The sequence below is a fragment of the Oncorhynchus nerka genome, linkage group LG13, assembly GCF_034236695.1.
Source record: "Oncorhynchus nerka isolate Pitt River linkage group LG13, Oner_Uvic_2.0, whole genome shotgun sequence".
NCBI lineage: Eukaryota > Metazoa > Chordata > Actinopteri > Salmoniformes > Salmonidae > Oncorhynchus > Oncorhynchus nerka.
The window spans coordinates 49,075,724-49,094,840 of NC_088408.1; the positions used below are offsets into that span (position 1 = coordinate 49,075,724).

At 42.0% G+C, this 19,117-nt stretch overlaps 1 protein-coding gene and 1 long non-coding RNA gene across 3 annotated transcripts; both read right to left on the reverse strand.

Moving 5' to 3' along the window:
• Positions 1 to 1,677: 1,677 nt before the first annotated feature.
• On the reverse strand, positions 1,678 to 9,303 carry LOC115140521 (uncharacterized). Its single transcript, XR_003865245.2, has 3 exons — positions 8,956 to 9,303; positions 7,173 to 7,275; positions 1,678 to 3,607 (listed from the first exon to the last, which is right to left on the reverse strand). It is a non-coding gene; the product is annotated as an uncharacterized LOC115140521 (long non-coding RNA).
• Positions 9,304 to 9,751: 448 nt separating this feature from the next.
• Positions 9,752 to 19,029, reverse strand: LOC115139629 (CCAAT/enhancer-binding protein zeta). Of its 2 annotated transcripts, none has more exons than XM_029677231.2 (17): positions 18,614 to 19,029; positions 16,185 to 17,710; positions 14,780 to 15,011; positions 14,413 to 14,560; positions 13,924 to 14,012; positions 13,638 to 13,691; positions 13,342 to 13,444; positions 13,101 to 13,169; positions 12,942 to 13,008; positions 12,675 to 12,781; positions 12,489 to 12,555; positions 12,139 to 12,335; positions 11,955 to 11,972; positions 11,741 to 11,836; positions 11,575 to 11,636; positions 11,325 to 11,406; positions 9,752 to 10,939 (listed from the first exon to the last, which is right to left on the reverse strand). In XM_029677231.2, the coding sequence occupies exons 1-17, from the start codon at positions 18,785 to 18,787 to the stop codon at positions 10,779 to 10,781; spliced, it is 3,252 nt and encodes a 1,083-aa protein (XP_029533091.1). In that variant the 5' UTR covers positions 18,788 to 19,029; the 3' UTR covers positions 9,752 to 10,778. The 2 variants fall into 2 exon arrangements, with proteins under 2 accessions (XP_029533091.1, XP_029533090.1); XM_029677230.2 differs by having other exon boundaries at positions 11,937 to 11,972; positions 18,614 to 19,027.
• Positions 19,030 to 19,117: the final 88 nt, after the last annotated feature.

A 19,117-nucleotide genomic window follows, 5' to 3' on the forward strand; every position in this document is an offset into this window, starting at 1 on the left:
TCCTATCACAGCCTTTAAACTCTGTTTTAAAGTCACCATTGGCCTCATGGTGAAATCCCTGAGTGGTTTCCTTCCTCTCCGGCAACTGAGTTAGGAAGGACGCCTGTATCTTTGTAGTGACTGGGTGTATTGATACGCCATACAAAGTGTGATTAATAACTTACCATGTTCAAAGGTATAGTCAATGTTTCCTTTTTAAAATTTATTTGACCCATCTACCAATAGGTGCCCTTCTTTGCGAGGCTTTGGAATACCTCCCTGGTCTTGGTGATTGAATCTGTGTTTGAAATTCACTACTTGACTGGAGGACCTTACAGATACTGTAATTGTATGTGTGATACAGAGATGAGGTAGTCATTCAAAAATCATGTTAAATACTATTATTGCACACAGAGTGAGTCCTTGCAACTTATTATGAGACTTTTTAATCCTGAATTTATTTAGGATTGCCATAACAAGTGGGTTGAATACTTATTGAATACTCATTTATAATTCATTTGTAAAACATTTCAAAAACATAATTCCAATTTGACATTATGGGGTATTGTGTGTAGGCCAGTGACAAAAAAATCTCACTTTATTCAATTTAAAATGCAGGCTGTAACACAACAACATGTGGAAAAGGTCAATGGGTGTGAATACCTTCTGAAGGCACTGTAATACACCTGTTATAAGGCTAGATACAAAATACATTGTTAGTCTACAGCAGGATAATTATTTTTCTCATCTTTCGGTGTTCTGTATATGAATCAAATGTACATTATTTTATTTCAACCGTAGAGATATGCCTGTTTATGCATTCTAATACTATAATAATACTAGTTGATTATTTTTCATACAGTTAACCTTTGTTCAGAAATGTATTTTTGCTGATGGCTTTGTGTTTTTTCCATCAGCCTGATGGCTCTTCTTTGATCATTTAAAAATAAAACAAGGGAACAGCACAAAGGCACTTCCATCTATCCCAGTGATATCTAGCTACCTCCCTTGGTCCTCTGACTTGCAAGATGCAATTTGTACTGTTTACTGAGAAACAGGGTGGGGTCTTCTTTAGTAAAATCAGGGAGATGTCACTCTCGGCTCCATGACAAAGCTCCCTGCCGGCAAACAACATGTGTCCAATCTGTGTTTGTCTACCCGAGAACGCCCTACCAGATCCTAATAAATCAGTTTCTTTACAGGCTCTGACAGGCTAACTGGCTAACCACAGTGTAGGCTAATGGCATGGACACTCCTTACCTTGCGTTCCAAATGGCACGCTATTCCCTATATAGTGTACTACTTTGGACCAGGGCCGTAGGGAAAGGGTGCCATTTGGGACGGAGTCTTAAATTATCACCTCGTCAGCCTCCAACAGCTCCGGACAAACATGGAGTGAGAAACAGCCGCCTGGCTGGGGAGACACCACTCCTCCTCAAGACCTCCTTGGCCTTCCCGACCGGTCTGTCTGCCCTCAGCAGTAGCAACCAGCTGCCTTCCTGGCTAGGCAGGCCATTTCACCAGCCAGCCAGATGTGTGTATGTCAGGTGAGCAAATATTGCCACTTAGTTAAGAGTTCTCTGGTCCCCTCCTTCAGAGGCTGCTGTGTATTCCAGGGGTCTGCAGGAAGTATTAGTAGCGCTGTGAAGTTTCTATGGCATGAGATGTTAGACTTAGAAGATGCACAGCGGGGGTCAGTTAAGTTTCAAGTAGTTTCAAAGTTTATTCGCCACATCCACAGGATAGAACAGGTGCAAAACAGTACAGTGAAATGACCTTGAGAGCTCTTTTCCAACAATGCAGTGATAACAATAACAGTAGTGTATAGTTAACAATTGAAAATATAATTTAAAAAATACAAATAAAAACAACAACGACTACAATGTGAGTTAAAGAAACAGGATAATGCAAGTGATTCAACTGTTCATTAAGCTGAGGGATGCCCCCTCAATCCTTCATCTTAACTCAGATAGGGAACATCCCAAATGGCACTCTGTTCTCAATATGGGCACTGGTCAAAAGTAGTGCACTAACTACAGTATCTGGAATAGGGTGCCATTTGGGATACATCCATAGCTATTACATTCTTAATCCTCACAATGCCTGATCACCACAGCCGAGGATCAGCCTATCACATTTAGCAAACTATTTGATCACATTTTGTGTAAATACAGTTCACATTCTGGGCTATAGAACAGATTGCACATTTGTCCTGGAGGAGGAATCACCTTCAGACGACATCAAGTCAAAGATACTTATAACTAAGTATTACCCTATGCCTTTGCTTTACACATATTTGTTCCAGTATTAGCTGCGCTGAGGTTGGTATGGCCTCCATGAGCGAGGCCAAAGCATTATTTCACCGTATGATTACATACACGCAATTGGACAGTGAAGCATACTCCAGCATTTTGGATTTGAGATCAAACGTTTCATACGTACAGAAGGTCACCTTTTTTCATCCAAATCTGTTTGACCGTTTAGACTGTTGTTTGGCCTCTGTACTCCATCACTTTGGATTTGAAATGATACATTGACTATGAGGTTAAAGTGCAGCCTGTCAGCTTGAATTTGAGGGTATTTTCATCCATATCGGGTGAACCGTTAAAAAGCACGTTTTGTACATAGCCCCCCCCATTTTAGGGGACCAAAGGTATTGGGACAAATTCACTTATATGTGCATTAAAGTAGTCTAAAGTTTGGTATTTGTGCAGAGTCTAAACAACAAAAAATGTATCACTGTCCCAATACTTTTGAAGCTCACTGTATTGCTAATTTTCAAAGCTTGATAAATTTTCAATTGGGTGGGCTGCTTGAAATTAACACACTTTTATATATATATATATATACAAATAAAACAATGAAATAGGTGACATGGCCTGAGGTCACGCACACTCACATTCAAAGTCTAACGCGGCATCCGTAAAGAGACCTGCTCTGACTATGTAATCAGTTAGACAACCAGATCATGTATCACGGTGCCTATGAACATAGAAAGAGCACATTCTACATTGCGTTCTGATAGTATATCCTTTTAAAATGCAATTGCGGGAAAAACAAAGCTTTGGAAGCTTCCTCCTCTTGTCACTGCCAAGGAGAAGAGGGTATCAGCTTTCTGTAGGTATATATTTTTTCCTCAACTCTAAATATTCAGCTCAATGTCAACTGTTTTACAACCGATATTTGATATGGCTTTTAGATATGGAGCAGGCCATTACGAGGGTATAGGCCTATAGGTCTCATGGATAGTAGCCCTCAAATGAAAAGGACATTTAATTTACTGTTGGATGAATACATGGCTACTAGCATGGCTACTAGCAATTATATGCAATATATACACACAGTGGCAAGTTTATTAGGTACACTAGCCCATTACCTCACGTGGCCTTGGCTTGCTATATAAAGCAGGCAGACAGGCAACGAGGCATTCAGTTACTGTTCGAGTGAACGTTAGAAGTGGCAAAACGAGTGACCTAAGTGACTTTGAGCGTGGTATGATCATCGGTGCCAGGCGCGCCGGTTCCCGTATCTCAGAAATGGCCACCCTCCTGGGTTTTCCACGTATGGCAGTGTCTAGGGTTTACAGAGAACGGTGTGATAAACATAAAACGTCCAGTCAGCAGCAGTCCTGTGGGCGAAAACAGCTTCTTGATGAGAGGTAGAAGGAGAATGGTAAGAATCATGCAAGCTAACAGGTGGGCCACAAACAGGCAAATAACGGCGCAGAGTTAGACATTGCGTGCATGGAATGTGGGACAAAATTCTTAACTTTTGACTACTTTACAGTTTCTCAATCGCTTTGACTCGCTTTTTTAAACAGTTAACATTTCTCTAAACTGTTGGTGCCATTGTCCCAACTCTATTGCATGTCTGCAAGATGTAGTAACTCACCTAAAACATTTAATTCATGCTTCAAAACCTAGTTATTGTGTCAGTAAATTGGCCAAAGCCACCAAAATGAAACGTTTTTTTTTGTCATCGTGTGAGCCGTACTGGTCAAAATATTTAGATGCTTTTTGACAATCAACTTGAGAAATGTTTGTTATATACACATTTAAGTTTTGTTCTACTTTTTTGTTGACACTGACTGCTTACTGTACTATACCAGAATGCCAGTTTTGTCTAGCTGAATGCTATTGTGTATCACACTGAGCTTTTTAGATACCGATCTCAACAGTAGGTAAAAGTTTACTGGAAAACGTCAATACTGTAGTACACAGAAAAAGGATATGCACATTTGTAGCAATGTGTTACATGTAAACAGAAAATGTACAATTGCATGTCCATATTTACATATTTCTTACATGTAAAATCATATATAGTGAACAGAAAATTTTCCACAAAATGACATCCATGCAAAAAAGAAAAAAGAAATGCAAAAAAGAAAAAACCTGTGGTAGTTCTGTTAAAAAAACAATAAATTGTACGTCCTCACAGTACGTGACACAAGAAGTTCCCATCTTCTTGGTGGACATCCTGCAATGATCACTGCAATGATCGCCTGTGATCTCCTCACAAGCATCATTCATGGCATCTAACAGAGACATCTGATCTTGTGCCCGATAGTCATATACTTTCCACTTCCATGCTGAACAAAACTCTTCTATCGGTCTCAGGAATGGGGAGGATGGAACTCCACTGTTATCCTTTCATGCGCAGCAAACCATTCCCTAACAATGTTGTTTCGGTGGAAGCTGACATTATCCCACACAATTACATCATTTGGCAAATCTGCTCTAACTAAACCGCTTTGTGTTCTGTTATTAGGTCTCTGTAAAGTGTATTTAGGAAGGCCAGGGGAAGATGGGTGTTATAGGGCCCAATGTGTGGAATATGTGTGCTCACACCATTCTCAGAAATGGCAGCACACATTGTAATATTGCTCCCCACGTTGGCCTGGTGTGCCAATTGTGGATCGGGCGGCCAATGACATTGCGGCCAAGTCTCCTGCCTTTGGCCAGGCTGAACCCAGCCTCGTCCACAAAAACAAGAATGTGGATAATTTTATGTCCCTCCGGCTCCATTATTTTCTAAATAGTAACACAGAAACTAAATATAAAGTTTGTTTTACATATCCTATTCTAGAATCAGATAGTTTAGCAAAATAGGAAAGTTTTCTGTTCTTATAGGTATCTACAACTTCAAAAAGTATATACAGGCATCATTGAAGTACAGTAAAACTCCCTGGACAATATACCATGTGCACACCAATGGTTTACCTGGACATACTGGTACCACAGCTCCTTCACTCTGTTACTATTCCTCTCAAATGAAACCATGTAGAGCTGTTTCATAGTCATTTTCCCCCCAAAACTCTGTCTATAGGTGAAATGCTGACAGAATTGATATTTGCGAAGATATCGTTGTCATTTGTGATTGCACTTCAGGTCCCTCTTAGCCTGATGGAATTGTTGGCTATTACCATGTTGCAAATTTCTCGTTCCTGCCGATGGCTGAATACTGCTAGTCTGCCACCAGCATGAGGTCGTTGTGCAGTCCTATATATGACATGTAGAATTCACAAATGGACCATGTTACAGATAGTATATTGTATTCAAATTGTGCTGTATTACTGTATATTCCTCATACATATCTTACATTGTGATTTTATTTTACAATTTACCTTTACAATAGTTGCTGTATTGTTGTGAATGAAATGCTGTAACAAAGGTAAAGAGCGAGTACATATTTACCTGTTTTCCCTACGGAATGGTTGCACAATTGATGACACTGTGGACCTGTTTACATAAGGCTGTACTTTAGGGGTGGCAGGTAACCTAGTGGTTAGAGCGTTGGACTAGTAACCAAAAGGTTGCAAAATCAAATCCCCAAGCTGACAAGGTAAAAATCTGTTCTTCTGAACAAGGCAGTTAAAGCACTGTTCCTAAACCATCATTGAAAATAAGAATTTGTTCTTAACTGTTCTGCCTGTGATTATTATTATTTGACCATGCTGGTCATTTATGAACATTTGAACATCTTGGCCATGTTCTGTTGTAATCTCCACCCGGCACAGACAGAAGAGGACTGGCCACCCCTCATAGCCTGGTTCCTCTCTAGGTTTCTTTCTAGGTTTTGGCCTTTCCGGGGAGTTTTTCCTAGCCACCGTGCTTCTACACCTGCATTGCTTGCTGTTTGGGGTTTTAGGCTGGGTTTCTGTACAGCACTTTGAGATATCAGCTGATGTACGAAGGGCTATATAAATACATTTGATTTGATTTAAGTGAGTTGCATAGTTAAATAAAGGGTAAAAAAAAATAAACTCTCTGACCAGCCTCTTCCATTGTAAGACCATGGTTTATAACATGGTCCACAATTGTGGCTCTGATTTCATCAGGGACTCTGTCTTCTACCTCTTCCTCTATTATGTCTTCCCCTAAAACATCCACCACCACACATTCTTACACATCTTCTGATTTCTCTTCCACCAGCATGTAGCTGCTGTTCAGGGTTCTGATGTTCCTCCATGTTCAAAAATGTAGTGATTGTGCTGTGGGAAAGCTCCATTATATATGCTTCCAAACTTGATTGGTAAGATTGTGATTCCTATTTCATTACTATGTCAGCTGGCAGGTAATTTGCCAATTTTAGCAGACATCACAAACATTCCATGTCATAGATATTTATGCAATATACATGTATGTCTGACAGATTGTGATAATTGAATGGATCATTTTGCACGATGAAAGAATGTTTAGAAGTTGTGAAGAGTATGACAGTTTCACTGAGAATCAACTCATCAGTTTTAATCAGCAAGTCATGTGCATGTAGCTATTGTGCAAATTGTAGACAATTGTACGTACGCTTTTGCACACATTTGCCAAAACACATGCAATTTGCTTAAATGAATAAAAAATTCAAATCTGGTGTGAACCAGAAACTAAATGTTCAGAGATTTGAACTTATTGTTTTGAAAGAAATAATTCTCTTTTGAGAATTGAGCCAAAGCGATTGAGAAAATCTGTAATACATTTGTCCAAATACTTTCTTCAAATGGGGGGACTAGAGACATAAAATACTTTCATTTCTAAACGGTAAAACAGTCTGAATTCATATGGAGGGGAGTGTAGATCCCCTTATAAACATTTCACATAATAGTACATAATACTAAACAGTCATAATGCATTCGTTTTTTAAAAAAGCATAGAGGTTAATCTATCTGTGAGCACAGTTGCTTAGGTGTGGTTTCTCACCTTGGTGAAATGGAGATCTGCGATGAAAATAAGATCCTCTCCTCCTTAAAAATGCAGCCTACTTGGAAATGCCTGGTTTCCTCCCTACTAGGGCATCTTTGCTCTGAGGAGGCAGATAAGCACAGGTGTGATTACAGACTGATGATCCTACGGTGATATGAGAATAGACTAAATAAATTACTTCGGTAATTGAATTCCTCCCTTCCTCCCCCAATCATTCCTGTACTTTTTTTTGACCAAATGAAATTGATTTATCATGCCCTGCCTGTTATATCTTGAGTACAGTGTCCCCTTGTGGTGAGTCACCACCCTGGATGGTTCCGACCTTGAATATGTGGACATCTATAAGTACCTAGGTGTCTGGCTAGACTGCAAACTCTCCTTCCAGACTCATATCAAACATCTCCAATCGAAAATCAAATCAAGAGTCGGCTTTCTATTCCGCAACAAAGCCTCCTTCACTCACGCCGCCAAGCTTACCCTAGTAAAACTGACTATCCTACTGATCCTCGACTTCAGCGATGTCATCTACAAAATGGCTTCCAACACTCTACTCAGCAAACTGGATGCAGTCTATCACAGTGCCATCCGTTTTGTCACTAAAGCAGCTTATACCACCCACCACTGCGACTTGTATATCTAGTCGGCTGGCCCTCGCTACATATTCGTCGCCAGACCCACTGGCTCCAGGTCATCTACAAGTCCATGCTAGGTAACGCTCCGCCTTATCTCAGTTCACTGGTCACGATGGCAACACCCATCCGTAGCACGCGCTCCAGCAGGTGTATCTCACTGATCATCCCTAAAGCCAACACCTCATTCGGCCGCCTTTCGTTCCAGTACTCTGCTGCCTGTGACTGGAACGAATTGCAAAAATCGCTGAAGTTGGAGACTTTTATTTCCCTCACCAACTTCAAACATCAGCTATCTGAGCAGCTAACCGATCAGCTGTACATAGTCTATTGGTAAATAGCCCACCCATTTTCACCTACCTCATCCCCATACTGTTTTTATTTATTTACTTTTCTGCTCTTTTGCACACCAATATCTCTACCTGTACATGACCATCTGATCATTTATCACTCCAGTGTTAATCTGCAAAATTGTAATTATTCGCCTACCTCATGCCTTTTGCACACATTGTATATAGACTCCCCCCCTTTTTTTTCCTTTTTTTTCTACTGTGTTATTGACTTGTTAATTGTTTACTCCATGTGTAACTCTGTGTTGTCTGTTCACACTGCTATGCTTTATCTTGGCCAGGTCGCAGTTGCAAATGAGAACTTGTTCTCAACTAGCCTACCTGGTTAAATAAAGGTGAAATATTTTATTTTATTTTTTAAAGTCCTCGCAGTAGCAGGGAGCAGTGTTAATAGAAAGGCTTTCACACCGCCCTGCATAGTGGTCGTCACTAGTTACCACAGCCACAAAGCCATAAACCCCGTTTATTTCCTCAATTTATCTTCTTAAAAATGTATTTTAAAACTTCACCCCAACCGTAACCACACTGATACCCTTATACCCAACCCTAACCTCAAATTAAGACCAAAAAGCACATTTTTGTTTTCATGAATTTCACAATATAGACCTAGCCAATTTTGACTTGGTGGCTGTGCTATCCAGTTGAAACCCCGTATGCCTCATCTGTGTGTCCGTACTGCACAGAAAGGTAGGTTGTTATAACAACATAAAACCGATATTACAATCTATTTCATTTGTAATACGACAAGTATTTGTTTTGTTAGGATATGTGTACTGAAAAGTATGGGTTGTCAGTGCTTACGCGTCTTCTCTGCTGAAATAAACAGTTGTCTGTCTTAATCGGGTTCCCAAGTGGCACAGCCGTCGAAGGCACTGCATCTCAGTTCGCGTCACGACAGTCTCTGGTTCGAATCCAGGATGTATCACATCCGGCCGTGATTGGGAGTCCCATACGGCGGCGCACAATTGGCCCAGTGTTTTCCTGTTTTGACCGGGGTAAGCCGTCATTGTAAATAATTTGTTCTTAACTGACTTGCCTAGTTAAATACAGGTTAAAATTAAAAAAGGATATGAATTTGGATTGAATCAAAGATCATGGATACACTAACAAGATGACATGTCTCTCCGCCCTAACACTTGGAGTTGTTGTCCAAAAAGCGGCACCGCACTAGCTCCCGCCCATCCTTTCTTTGGATTGGTGGATAGATCTCGTTATTGTAATCTGTTTTTGAAAATTCGTTTTGGTTACGTCAACCGCCTGTAATTCAATGGAGAGACGCTACTATATATGCATATCCGATAGTGTTTTCTTAGTTGCCGTGATGTCACGTGTCCTACATATATCAGTACACTCTTAACGTAACACTTGTATTCGATCAAATAAACTTCATGTAGCCTCCATACAAAAATCCTTGCTTTGGTGGGCGAAACAACGCCAACTGCTGGGAGACAGATTTTCCGCCGAGTTGGAACTCCGATTGAAGGCATTGTGATAGGAAAGACGGAGAACCTCATAAAGCCTAAGTGGCCCAGACCCTTTGGCACTGTTAGCAAAGAGACTGTTCAAAGGAGTAGTACTACTTGAAGTGACAGGTGTGCTGGGTGCTTATGGTCTTTTTTATTACAAGATGTACACAAGTCATGGTAACATTTACATTTTATATAGAAATGACATTTGCCATGTACACTGACTATCTTGGGCTATGTACACCATTGCTTTGTAACAAAATGTTAATTTATTTTTATTTCAGAAACAGTATGAACAACATGCTTCTCTCTGTTCTGGAGGGTACGGGCTATAGACAGTTCAAAACATACAAACTTGAAGAATCGTTCCAATTCCAAACCGCACAGCAATAAAATCGGCACCAAATATTAAAAACGTTTCATCTCCAGTTACAATTATTACAGACCAGACATTATAGTATGCTAATGTTTTCATTTTGTATTTACCTTGTATAAACCTATACAAAATATTGAACAGAGTTGAAATGTCAATACAGAGAATATGGCTGTTTACACAGGCAGTCCAAGGTAACTTCAAAGCATGACAGCCCAATTATGGGTAAGATCTGATTGGTCAATAGTTAAATTAGTGGAAAAATCATCAGAATTGGGCTGCCTGTGTAAACGCAGCCTACTTGATTTTACACAGGCATGAAGTAGTTTCTCCAATGATCGGTAGAACAAACCAGGAACTGTCAACAGGTATAGATAAAGGCAATTACAGTTTGCACTAATGAACACACCCCTGGCATGTCACCCACTTGCTCTCAAATCCCATTAACCCTGGCATATTCGTTGGACTTCTAATAAACTGGAGACAGAATAATAGTGTTAGGCTGCATTCACACAGGCAGCCTAATTCTGACCCCCCCCCACACTAATTTGTCTTTTGACCAATCACATCAAATCTTTCAGAGCTGATTAGTCAACAGACCAATTAGTGTAAAAAAAATCTGAATTCGGCTGCCTGTGTGAATGCAGCCTAAAACACAATCACTTTGTCTGTACAGCGAATATCCCAGGGTTTATGGGATTCGAGAGCAAGACCTTGAAAGATTGTTCCAAGAAGGCGTAGAGCATGAACACAAACTTAAGTGATCTTAGGTTCAGAAATGATTACTACTTCTTGAAAGTATTTCTGCCAGCCCTTGATTTGCCAAACGGTGGCTTGCCAAACTGTTTCTTCTTGTTAAACATGGCCTTCTTCTTCCGTAGGGTCTTGACATCTCTACCTCGGACCCAATCGTCTCTCTGGGCCTCCCACTTGAGCTGCCTGACACCTGGGGGAGAAGAGCAACTTACTCTGCATCCTCTACTAAAGTTTGGTCATCTACTGTATTCAACAACCTGTTTGATATGAAATGTACCCTGACGTGGACTGAATTCAGTACTGTCTTAGGGTTGGTTAACTGTTAATCTCTCAAGCATGATGGAGCTATCTATTTTGTGCAACTTTGACAGGAACACTAGTGACTGAGTGTGCTCCAAACTGCTGTGAAGTTACTGACTCTCTCCATGTGGATATGCTGTAGTTTTTAAGCTAGTATCTAGCCAACTGAGTAAAGTCATTTATACAATTTGGCTTTTTTCTTCTTCTGTCAGGTGACACTAACTGTAGTATTCAATAAGACATGTTTAATAGACTGTATTTAAGCCAAGGCTTACCTGCTTTGTCTTTGTTGGCCATGGCATTCATGCCGATGTTGTCAAACTTTGAGCCAGCATTTTCATCCAACATAAATCCAAACTGGGGAAAAAATTAAATAGACATTTAGCATTCGGTGATATCCTTTTAGTTTCATTACAAGAAACTCTTCAACAAACTGACGGGTAGCATAACCGTAATAGGATAGCCATCAGCACGCCAACTTAACATTGGGAGATTTGAGAAATATGATAGGCATGACCATCTCACCTCTTCAGCAGATGCAAACATGGCTGTGTCCTTTCCTTTGTGTTTCTTCCCTGGTTTGGAACCTACAAATGGAAGAATGTCGACATGTCAGATAAGATTCTACACTTCTAAATGAGACTCAGAGCACATAGTACACAACAGTACACATAGAGGCCCAGCTACTAACCTAGAGACCCAGTGTAGTTAAGATCCTCTGATGCCTTCCTCTTGCTCTTTTTAGAACCTGGAGTGATGTTTGGAACCTCCATCTCATCGTCAGAATCTTGAGGGGAAAACAATATTTTTGAAGAGTCAACTAATAGCCATTCAAAATTATGCCCTTTTGAAAGTAATTTATGTTAAGAAAATTGACTTAAAATTACCACCAAAAGCAAAATCACCATCATCAAGTTCTGGAACTGAAAGAGACAAGAAATTAGAGTAAAGTCTGCACTCGTGGAGGCATGGGCTAGTGGGACTTTCCACCATATTTCATAAACCAGTCATTTCATTTCAAACTAGTCAAGGGAAGTGAACAATTGCACACTTTGGGAGGAAGGAGAGATAATTGGGACATAAACATACCTTCCTCATCATCATCCTCCCCAGCGGGGTCCATGAAGGCCCCTCCCTCCTCCTCCAGTTCATCTCCAAAGTCCTCCTCGTCCATACTGCCAAGGGACACCTCCTCATCATCCAGATCACCATCCAAGTCATCATCCAGGTCCGACTCATCCTCATCTCCACCCTTCTTCCCCTTCTTAGATTTGGTCTTAACATTGCTGCAACATGCACAAACAAAATGTCAGATATATCATTCAGTATAAAAAATGATATAAAAATCACTGGGAACCATTTCAATGCCATGTTTGATAGGTGTACACATGAATCACTGATGATATCTGAATGCAAAGCTTTATCAAACTTGTACTTACCCTGCAAAGTCCAGGTCTGTTTCATCAATTGGCAAGTCAGTGAAGTAACTGTCTCCCTCGTATGAATCTGGATAGGGCGAGAAGGCAACCAAAAATGAGTCAACCAAAGATGAGCCTGAAGTCTGATATACATTGACCTATTTCCTGAATTTTGGCCAATAACAGTTTATTTCAGAGTGAACTTACCGAGCAGAGTCTCAAACTCATCATCGTCCACGTCCTCCACACTCTCGTTATCTCCATCTCCTCGTGGCCGACGCAGTGCCTTCTCCGCTTCTCGTTTCTTGAAGAACCTAGCGTGGGGACCGGGGCATTTAAAGACAGCCCAGAACGAGTCACTCAAACAATGGACCATTACATTTTCTTTGCTGCCTTATTCACAATATATACATATATTTTTTTAATCTGACAGTGTTACTCAAAAGGTCCGTCTATATAATCATAGTTACTCACCGATAGAAGAAGACCTCATCCACAGGAATCTGACTCTCCTTATTGGACAGGAACTCCTCACAGTTCACTGAGAGATGGGAGAAAGAAGACTTGCCTTACTTCTGCTCAATAAAGTGACCCCTTGATCATCCTTTATAGTGATTCAAAAGACACACTCACCAGGTAAATTGTGGATGTTATTCATGGTCAGCTTCTGTTTGGGCTGCATAACTGTAGCGTCTGTGTTTTCTGTGAATGATTGAGATGAAAACAGTTTCAACCAAGACGAAAAGGTAGGGTGAATAACTGATTTGGGGAATGAACTGAGACCAGACAGTTGACTAATAATGTGAACCGGGCAATGAAATGCATTTCTGGTGGACTGAGAGAAAAAGGCAACTGAAAATGTTGGAAATATTACGTTTGCCCTTCAGTTGCTTGGGATTCCTGAAGACGAAGCGATCCAAGAACTTGCTGAGAGTGAAGTCCTGGAGAGGGTCTCCTGTGTAGTTGATGAACTCTCCCTGAGGACATGATGCAGAGGGGAAAGGGATGAATTAAACACAGAAAAACTCAAGTGGGAGTCATAAGGATAGTGAGGGCTAGCCCTGATACCCACTTGGGCCCATTGCTACACAGGCAACTTCTTTGTATTCATTTTTTGGTAATAAGCAAAGTTTCCCCAAACATAAAAATAAAATAAAAAGTTCATTTTACCTGTAGGATTGTCTTGGCGAACAGTGACACTGATGGGTGGAAATGTGCAGAGAGCTGAGGGGGAAAGACAAGATGTAAAATAACAACATAAGTGGATTCTCCTATGGTGCATTACCTTTTCTCAAGCAAGCCCGTAACACAGAGCACCTTTCTCTCGTCACACAACTGACGGCGTCCCAAATGGCGCCCTATTATCTAGTGCAATATGGGCCCTGGTCAAAAGTAGTGCACTATATGGGGAAAAGGGTTCCACCTGGGATGCGCCCAATATTGTCATGAGGCTCACCCTGTGCAGCTCCCATAACGTGGTGTGGTCAGCCCCACAGAATAGGGGGTTTCTGTGTAACGGGTCGTAGGTATCCATACTCTTCCCACCTGGACAACAAAAGAACGAGTATGCATGAAGAGGGGGAAAGGTGACCACTGAATATACAGGAGTCACAATCAAAACATAATTATACTTACATTACAAGACAAATGCTTACAGTTTTATTTGATTTATTTTACCTTTATTTAACTAGGCAAGTCAGTTAAGAACAAATTCTTATTTTCAATGACGGCCTAGGAACAGTGCCTGTTCAGGGGCAGAACGACAGATTTTTACCTTGTCAGCTCGGGGATTTGAACATGAAACCTTTCGGTTACTAGTCCAATGCTCGAACCACTGGGCTACCCCACAATAATAAATGCATTTATAAGTATCTGGGTGTAGGATTTCCCCAAATATGTGAATTAAAAATTATGTTAAGGGGGTGGTCTTAATAATAAATCTCACCTTCAATGTTTTGGTGATGTACCCACGACGATGCAGTGGGTTTCGGAATGATCTCACGCTGTCCTTCCTCCACCTTATCTGCATCTACAAACCTCTCCTCATCATCCTCTTCTTCCTTAAGATCTTTGAAATTCTCCTCTTCACCATCCTGCAATCATATCATAATATGCGAGATCAAGTGACATGATGACAAAAATCATTAGAATAAATTAATCTAATGGCTGGTTTCCCAAATATAGATTAAGTCTAGTCCTGGACTAGTGTTAGACTGTGCCTGGGAAACTTTCCCTAAGAGTTCCATTATGTGATTGTGCACAATATGAAAATAACTAGTACTTTATTCTGATGTCATTGAGCTTGGCCTTACCCCACACTCCTGCAGCAGCAGCTTGAGGCCTGGTTTGGCCTTCATGACCTCTGATACAAGGAAGAGAGCCCCGCAGGCAAATGTAGGGTTCTGCTCACAGCTGACCTGCAGCAGCCTCTTCACAAAGCCTTTGACCCGCCGCAGGACGATGTCTGCCTTCAGAGACTTGTACAGCAGGTTGAGGAACATACTCTGCCTGGAGCACAGAGTCAGACCTGGGTCCATGAGCTTCCTGTAAACCAGAAAACATAGATGCGTCAATCAAACATCATGATCATTGTATACTAAACAAAAATATAAAACGCAACATGTAAAGGGTTGGTCCCATGTTTCATGAGCTGAGTTGGTAGAGCATGGCGCTTGCAACGCCAGGATTGTGGGTTTGATTCCCACAGGGGACCAGTACGAAAAATAACAAAAATGCAAGCACTCACTGCTGTAAGTCACTCTGGATAAGTGTCTCCTAAATGACTCAAATGTCAAACAAAAGATTTCAGAAATGTTCCATATGCACAGAAAAGCTTATTTCGCTCAGATTTTGTGCAAAAATATGTTTACATCCCTGTGAGCATTTCTCCTTTGCCAAGATAATCGATTTACCTGACAGGTGTGTCATATCAAGAAGATGATTAAACAGCATGATCATTACAGAGGTGCACCTTGTGCTAGGGACTATAAAAGGCCACCCTAAAGTGTTCAGTTGTCACAACACAATGCCACAGATGTCTCAAGTCTCGAGGGAGCATGAAATCGACATGATGACAGCAGGAATGTCCACCAGAGCTGCTTCCAGAGAATTGAATGTTCATTTCACTACCATAAGCCGCCTCAAACATTGTTTTTGAGAATTAGGCAGTACGTCCAACTGGCCTCACAACCGCAGACCACGTGTAACTACGCCAGCCCAGGACCTCCACATCTGGCTTCTTATCCTGCGGGATCATCTGAGACCAGTCACCCGGAAAGCTGATGAAACTGAGGAGTATTTCTGTCTCTAATGAAGCCACTTTCAGAGGAAAAATGTATTTTGATTGGCTGGGCTTGGCTCCCAAGTGGGTGGGCATATGCTCTCCCAGGCCCACCCATGGCTGCGCCCCTGCCGAGTCATGTGAACCCATAGATTAAGGCCTACTGAATTTATTTCAATTGACTAATTTCCTTATATGAACTCAGTAAACTTGTTGTGTATATTTTTGTTCAGTACAGTCAACGGTATGTTTACTATAACACTGACTAAGAAAGTGCAAAATGAGGTCCCATGACTAAATACAATCAAGTTAGTATAAATTAGACAACTATTAAGAGACAGAGAAGCAAACAAATTCACATTTTTTGGGGACAGGATTTGATACAACATACAGCCATTCTTCTTGATCACACCAGCAAGTCTAGAAGTGCAGTTTACCTGTAGAGAGCCACATAGTAGCGGTCTGAGACGATCTGCTGAGAGTCCATCACCTGGAAGAGCAGCATGAGAGCCTGGACGGCAGTGTTGAACTTCGCCAGGTGCACTACTTTAAACAGCGTGTCCAGCTGCTCCTTCACCTTTTCGTCCCCGGCCTTGGCGTAGGGATAGGCCCTGTTCACGCCCGACAGCAGGGCGCTCAGCATCTTGGACTCCACATCCTTCTTCTTAATGCAGGCTCGGAAGAAGGAGAAGTAGATGGAGATGAGTTTGCTGGCCAGCTCGGCCTCGTCGTGGCTCAGCAGCACCTGGTTGAGGAAGCACACAGCATAGTACTGGGCCTTCAGGTTGATGTTGGGCCTGAACATGAGGCGCTCCACCTCGCTGCACACCACCGCCTTCATGTTGGGGTGCTTGTGCAGCAGGGTCTCCAGCAGGTACGAGGCCTTGGCTGCCGTCTTGTACTCAGGGTCTCCCAGCTTGTTGACCACCTGGATGAGAAGGGCCCTCTCCTGTTCGGGCCGGTTGAGCAGCAGCTCGTGGGCAGTGGCCAGAGATTTGGCCTTGGTGGTTGCCACCGTGTCGTGGGCGAGTTCGTCCAGGGCCACCACGAACTCGGCCACGTGGTACTTCAGAAGGTGCTCAAAGTACCACAGGACGAGGCGGCGGTCGCGCGCGTCCTTGTTCCCGCTCGCCTTCTGCTCCAGCTTGTCAAAGGGATGCTGGGCGAAGGTCCTGAGCTTGCGGTTCACTGGCAGCAGGTCAGACATGAAGAGCTCTCGGAGAGTGTCCAGAGCCATCAGCCCCTGTCTGCGACTACCCTTCTTCTTCACCATGGAGACCAGGTTCTCCACATGCTCTATGCTCTGTACCGGGGCATCCTGGATCAGAACTGTCATGGCTGCCATCCTGTCAGCCAGCGTGCCTGCGGAGACCACATTTTTCATCCAGGCTGAGTTGGCCCCCTTCTGCATGTTCTTCTTGCTCTTGTAGAGCCCTGTCTCAGCCTCAAACAGCTTTATAGCCAGGGCCTTGTACTGGGAGACTTGAGACTCATCCTGTGGGTTAGAGGTACCCTCTGCAGTGTACTCCAGGTCAAACCACTTGCCACCTGGTTTGATCAGAAGCAGCTGCCTCGGCTGAAACTCAAATAAGTTGGCATTTAGTTTAGCTTTCTTTCCAGTGGCTGGGACGCTGGTTTTTGCTGTCTCTTTATTTTTCTTATTCTTTGTCTCCACTGTAGATGTGGCAGGCAGGTCCTTGCCTTTAGGCTCTGGTTTGGGCTTCTGATCACCTGACTTGGCTTTCTTGGCATCAGCCTTTTTGCTCTCCTTTTGGCTCGCCTCTGCCTTCTCTTCCTCTGTAGGCTCATCTGGGATAATCTGTTGGTCTTTGTATGAGCGGATGCCCAGCTTGGTGATGAATGTCTCCAACTCGCCAGGTTCCAGGTCATCTATGGCTCCTTTCTTTCCACCGTCGATCAGCTCGTTCTCATCAATGATGGCGTCAAGCAGGGCAAAGTCAGCCTACACCAGCACAAGAAAAAAGCCAAGAGAAAAAGTGATTTAACAGTCATGACTTGTCTGTGAACATTACCAAGTACAACCACTTGCAAGCAGCTAACGTTAGTTATATCGTACCTTGCCTGGAAACCTGACGTTGAATTGTATTGAATTCTACATCTCACAGACATTTGCGTTTGAATCTCACAGACCTCTAACAAGCCAGAATCAGTCAAATTATATTTTAACTCAGTTAACAGTTGCCCGTTCAGTTGGTCCTCTGTGATACAATATATCCACAGGTAACGTTAAGTCACAATTAAATCCACAACCGGACTTTGTGCGTCCGGTTGTGCGTCCAGAGTTCTATAACCTGAAGCATGCTCACAAAATGATAATACATGCAGGCCAAACATGTATACGTGCCGAACTTGTGCACATGTTTACATGGTTCTGCGAATGCTTCAGGGGATATTAATCTGAACGTACAATGAGCGCTTTGATACGGTGATTTAATTATACATTCCTGTGGATAGTGTCTTGCATTCCTACCGTCAAAAGACCAACATCCGTAACAACCGGTAGAGTATGTTTAAATGTATATTTATTCAACATACTGGCGTGTAGAGGTCGTGAGAAGAAACTTTCCAGATCCAAACACTCATTTTTGCACGACGTGGAATTCAATGCAATTAATCGTCGGGTTTCAAGGCAACTAGCTAGCTAAGTTAGCTACCTAGCATCATCGTCAATAACTACTGACAATGCTAGATAAAGCGTAGCAAAGTCGAACAAATACAGAAAGCATTAACAGTTGAACAAACAGTTGATTCGATATTTTGGGAGAAAATGGCACGTGTTTAGTGGTAGCAGCAGGATAAATGTGCTAGTTAGCATGAGGTGCTAGCCTCAAATAACGTTACTTACTCGGGTTCCACCCAAACGTAAAACCTCGTCCAAATTAAATTCGTCGTCCGGTTGAGGACCATCTCCATTGATTTCTTCTTCCTCATCTCCATCGTTGTCATTTTCAAACTCGTCCTTTACATTTACAAAATGTGTTTTGGCTAATGCCTTACGGTTCTTTCCTTTCGGTGCCATGCTGAAAGCAGCATGTAGAAAAATGACAGGACCTGGAAGGAAAGTGTGTACAGTAACTGCCTTACTATCGTCGAAAGCAATTATTTGTGATCTTCATATCCAGCTTGATTTCAGAACAATAATTCGTGTGTTTTATTTTGTTATCCAAATCCACATGACTAGTAGTGTATAGGATTTTCTGGATTATATTTCTGATTTATATGGATCAAACAGGACTGTTTGAACTAAAGTTCAAAGTTCACAAGTCAATTTCATCCAATCAAAAGTTTTGTTACCGGCTTTGCAAAGAATGGGCGAGATAGTTTGCACATTCTAAACCATTCCATTTAT

Coding starts and splice junctions, on each gene's coding strand:
- LOC115139629 (XM_029677230.2), bottom strand. CDS start 18,787: ATGGCACCGAAAGGAAAGAACCGTAAGGCATTAGCCAAAACACATTTT. Junction 14,561..14,779: donor TGCTGCTGCAGGAGTGTGGG/GTAAGGCCAAGC, acceptor ATATGATTGCAG/GATGGTGAAGAGGAGAATTT. Junction 11,637..11,740: donor TAACTACACTGGGTCTCTAG/GTTAGTAGCTGG, acceptor TTCCATTTGTAG/GTTCCAAACCAGGGAAGAAA.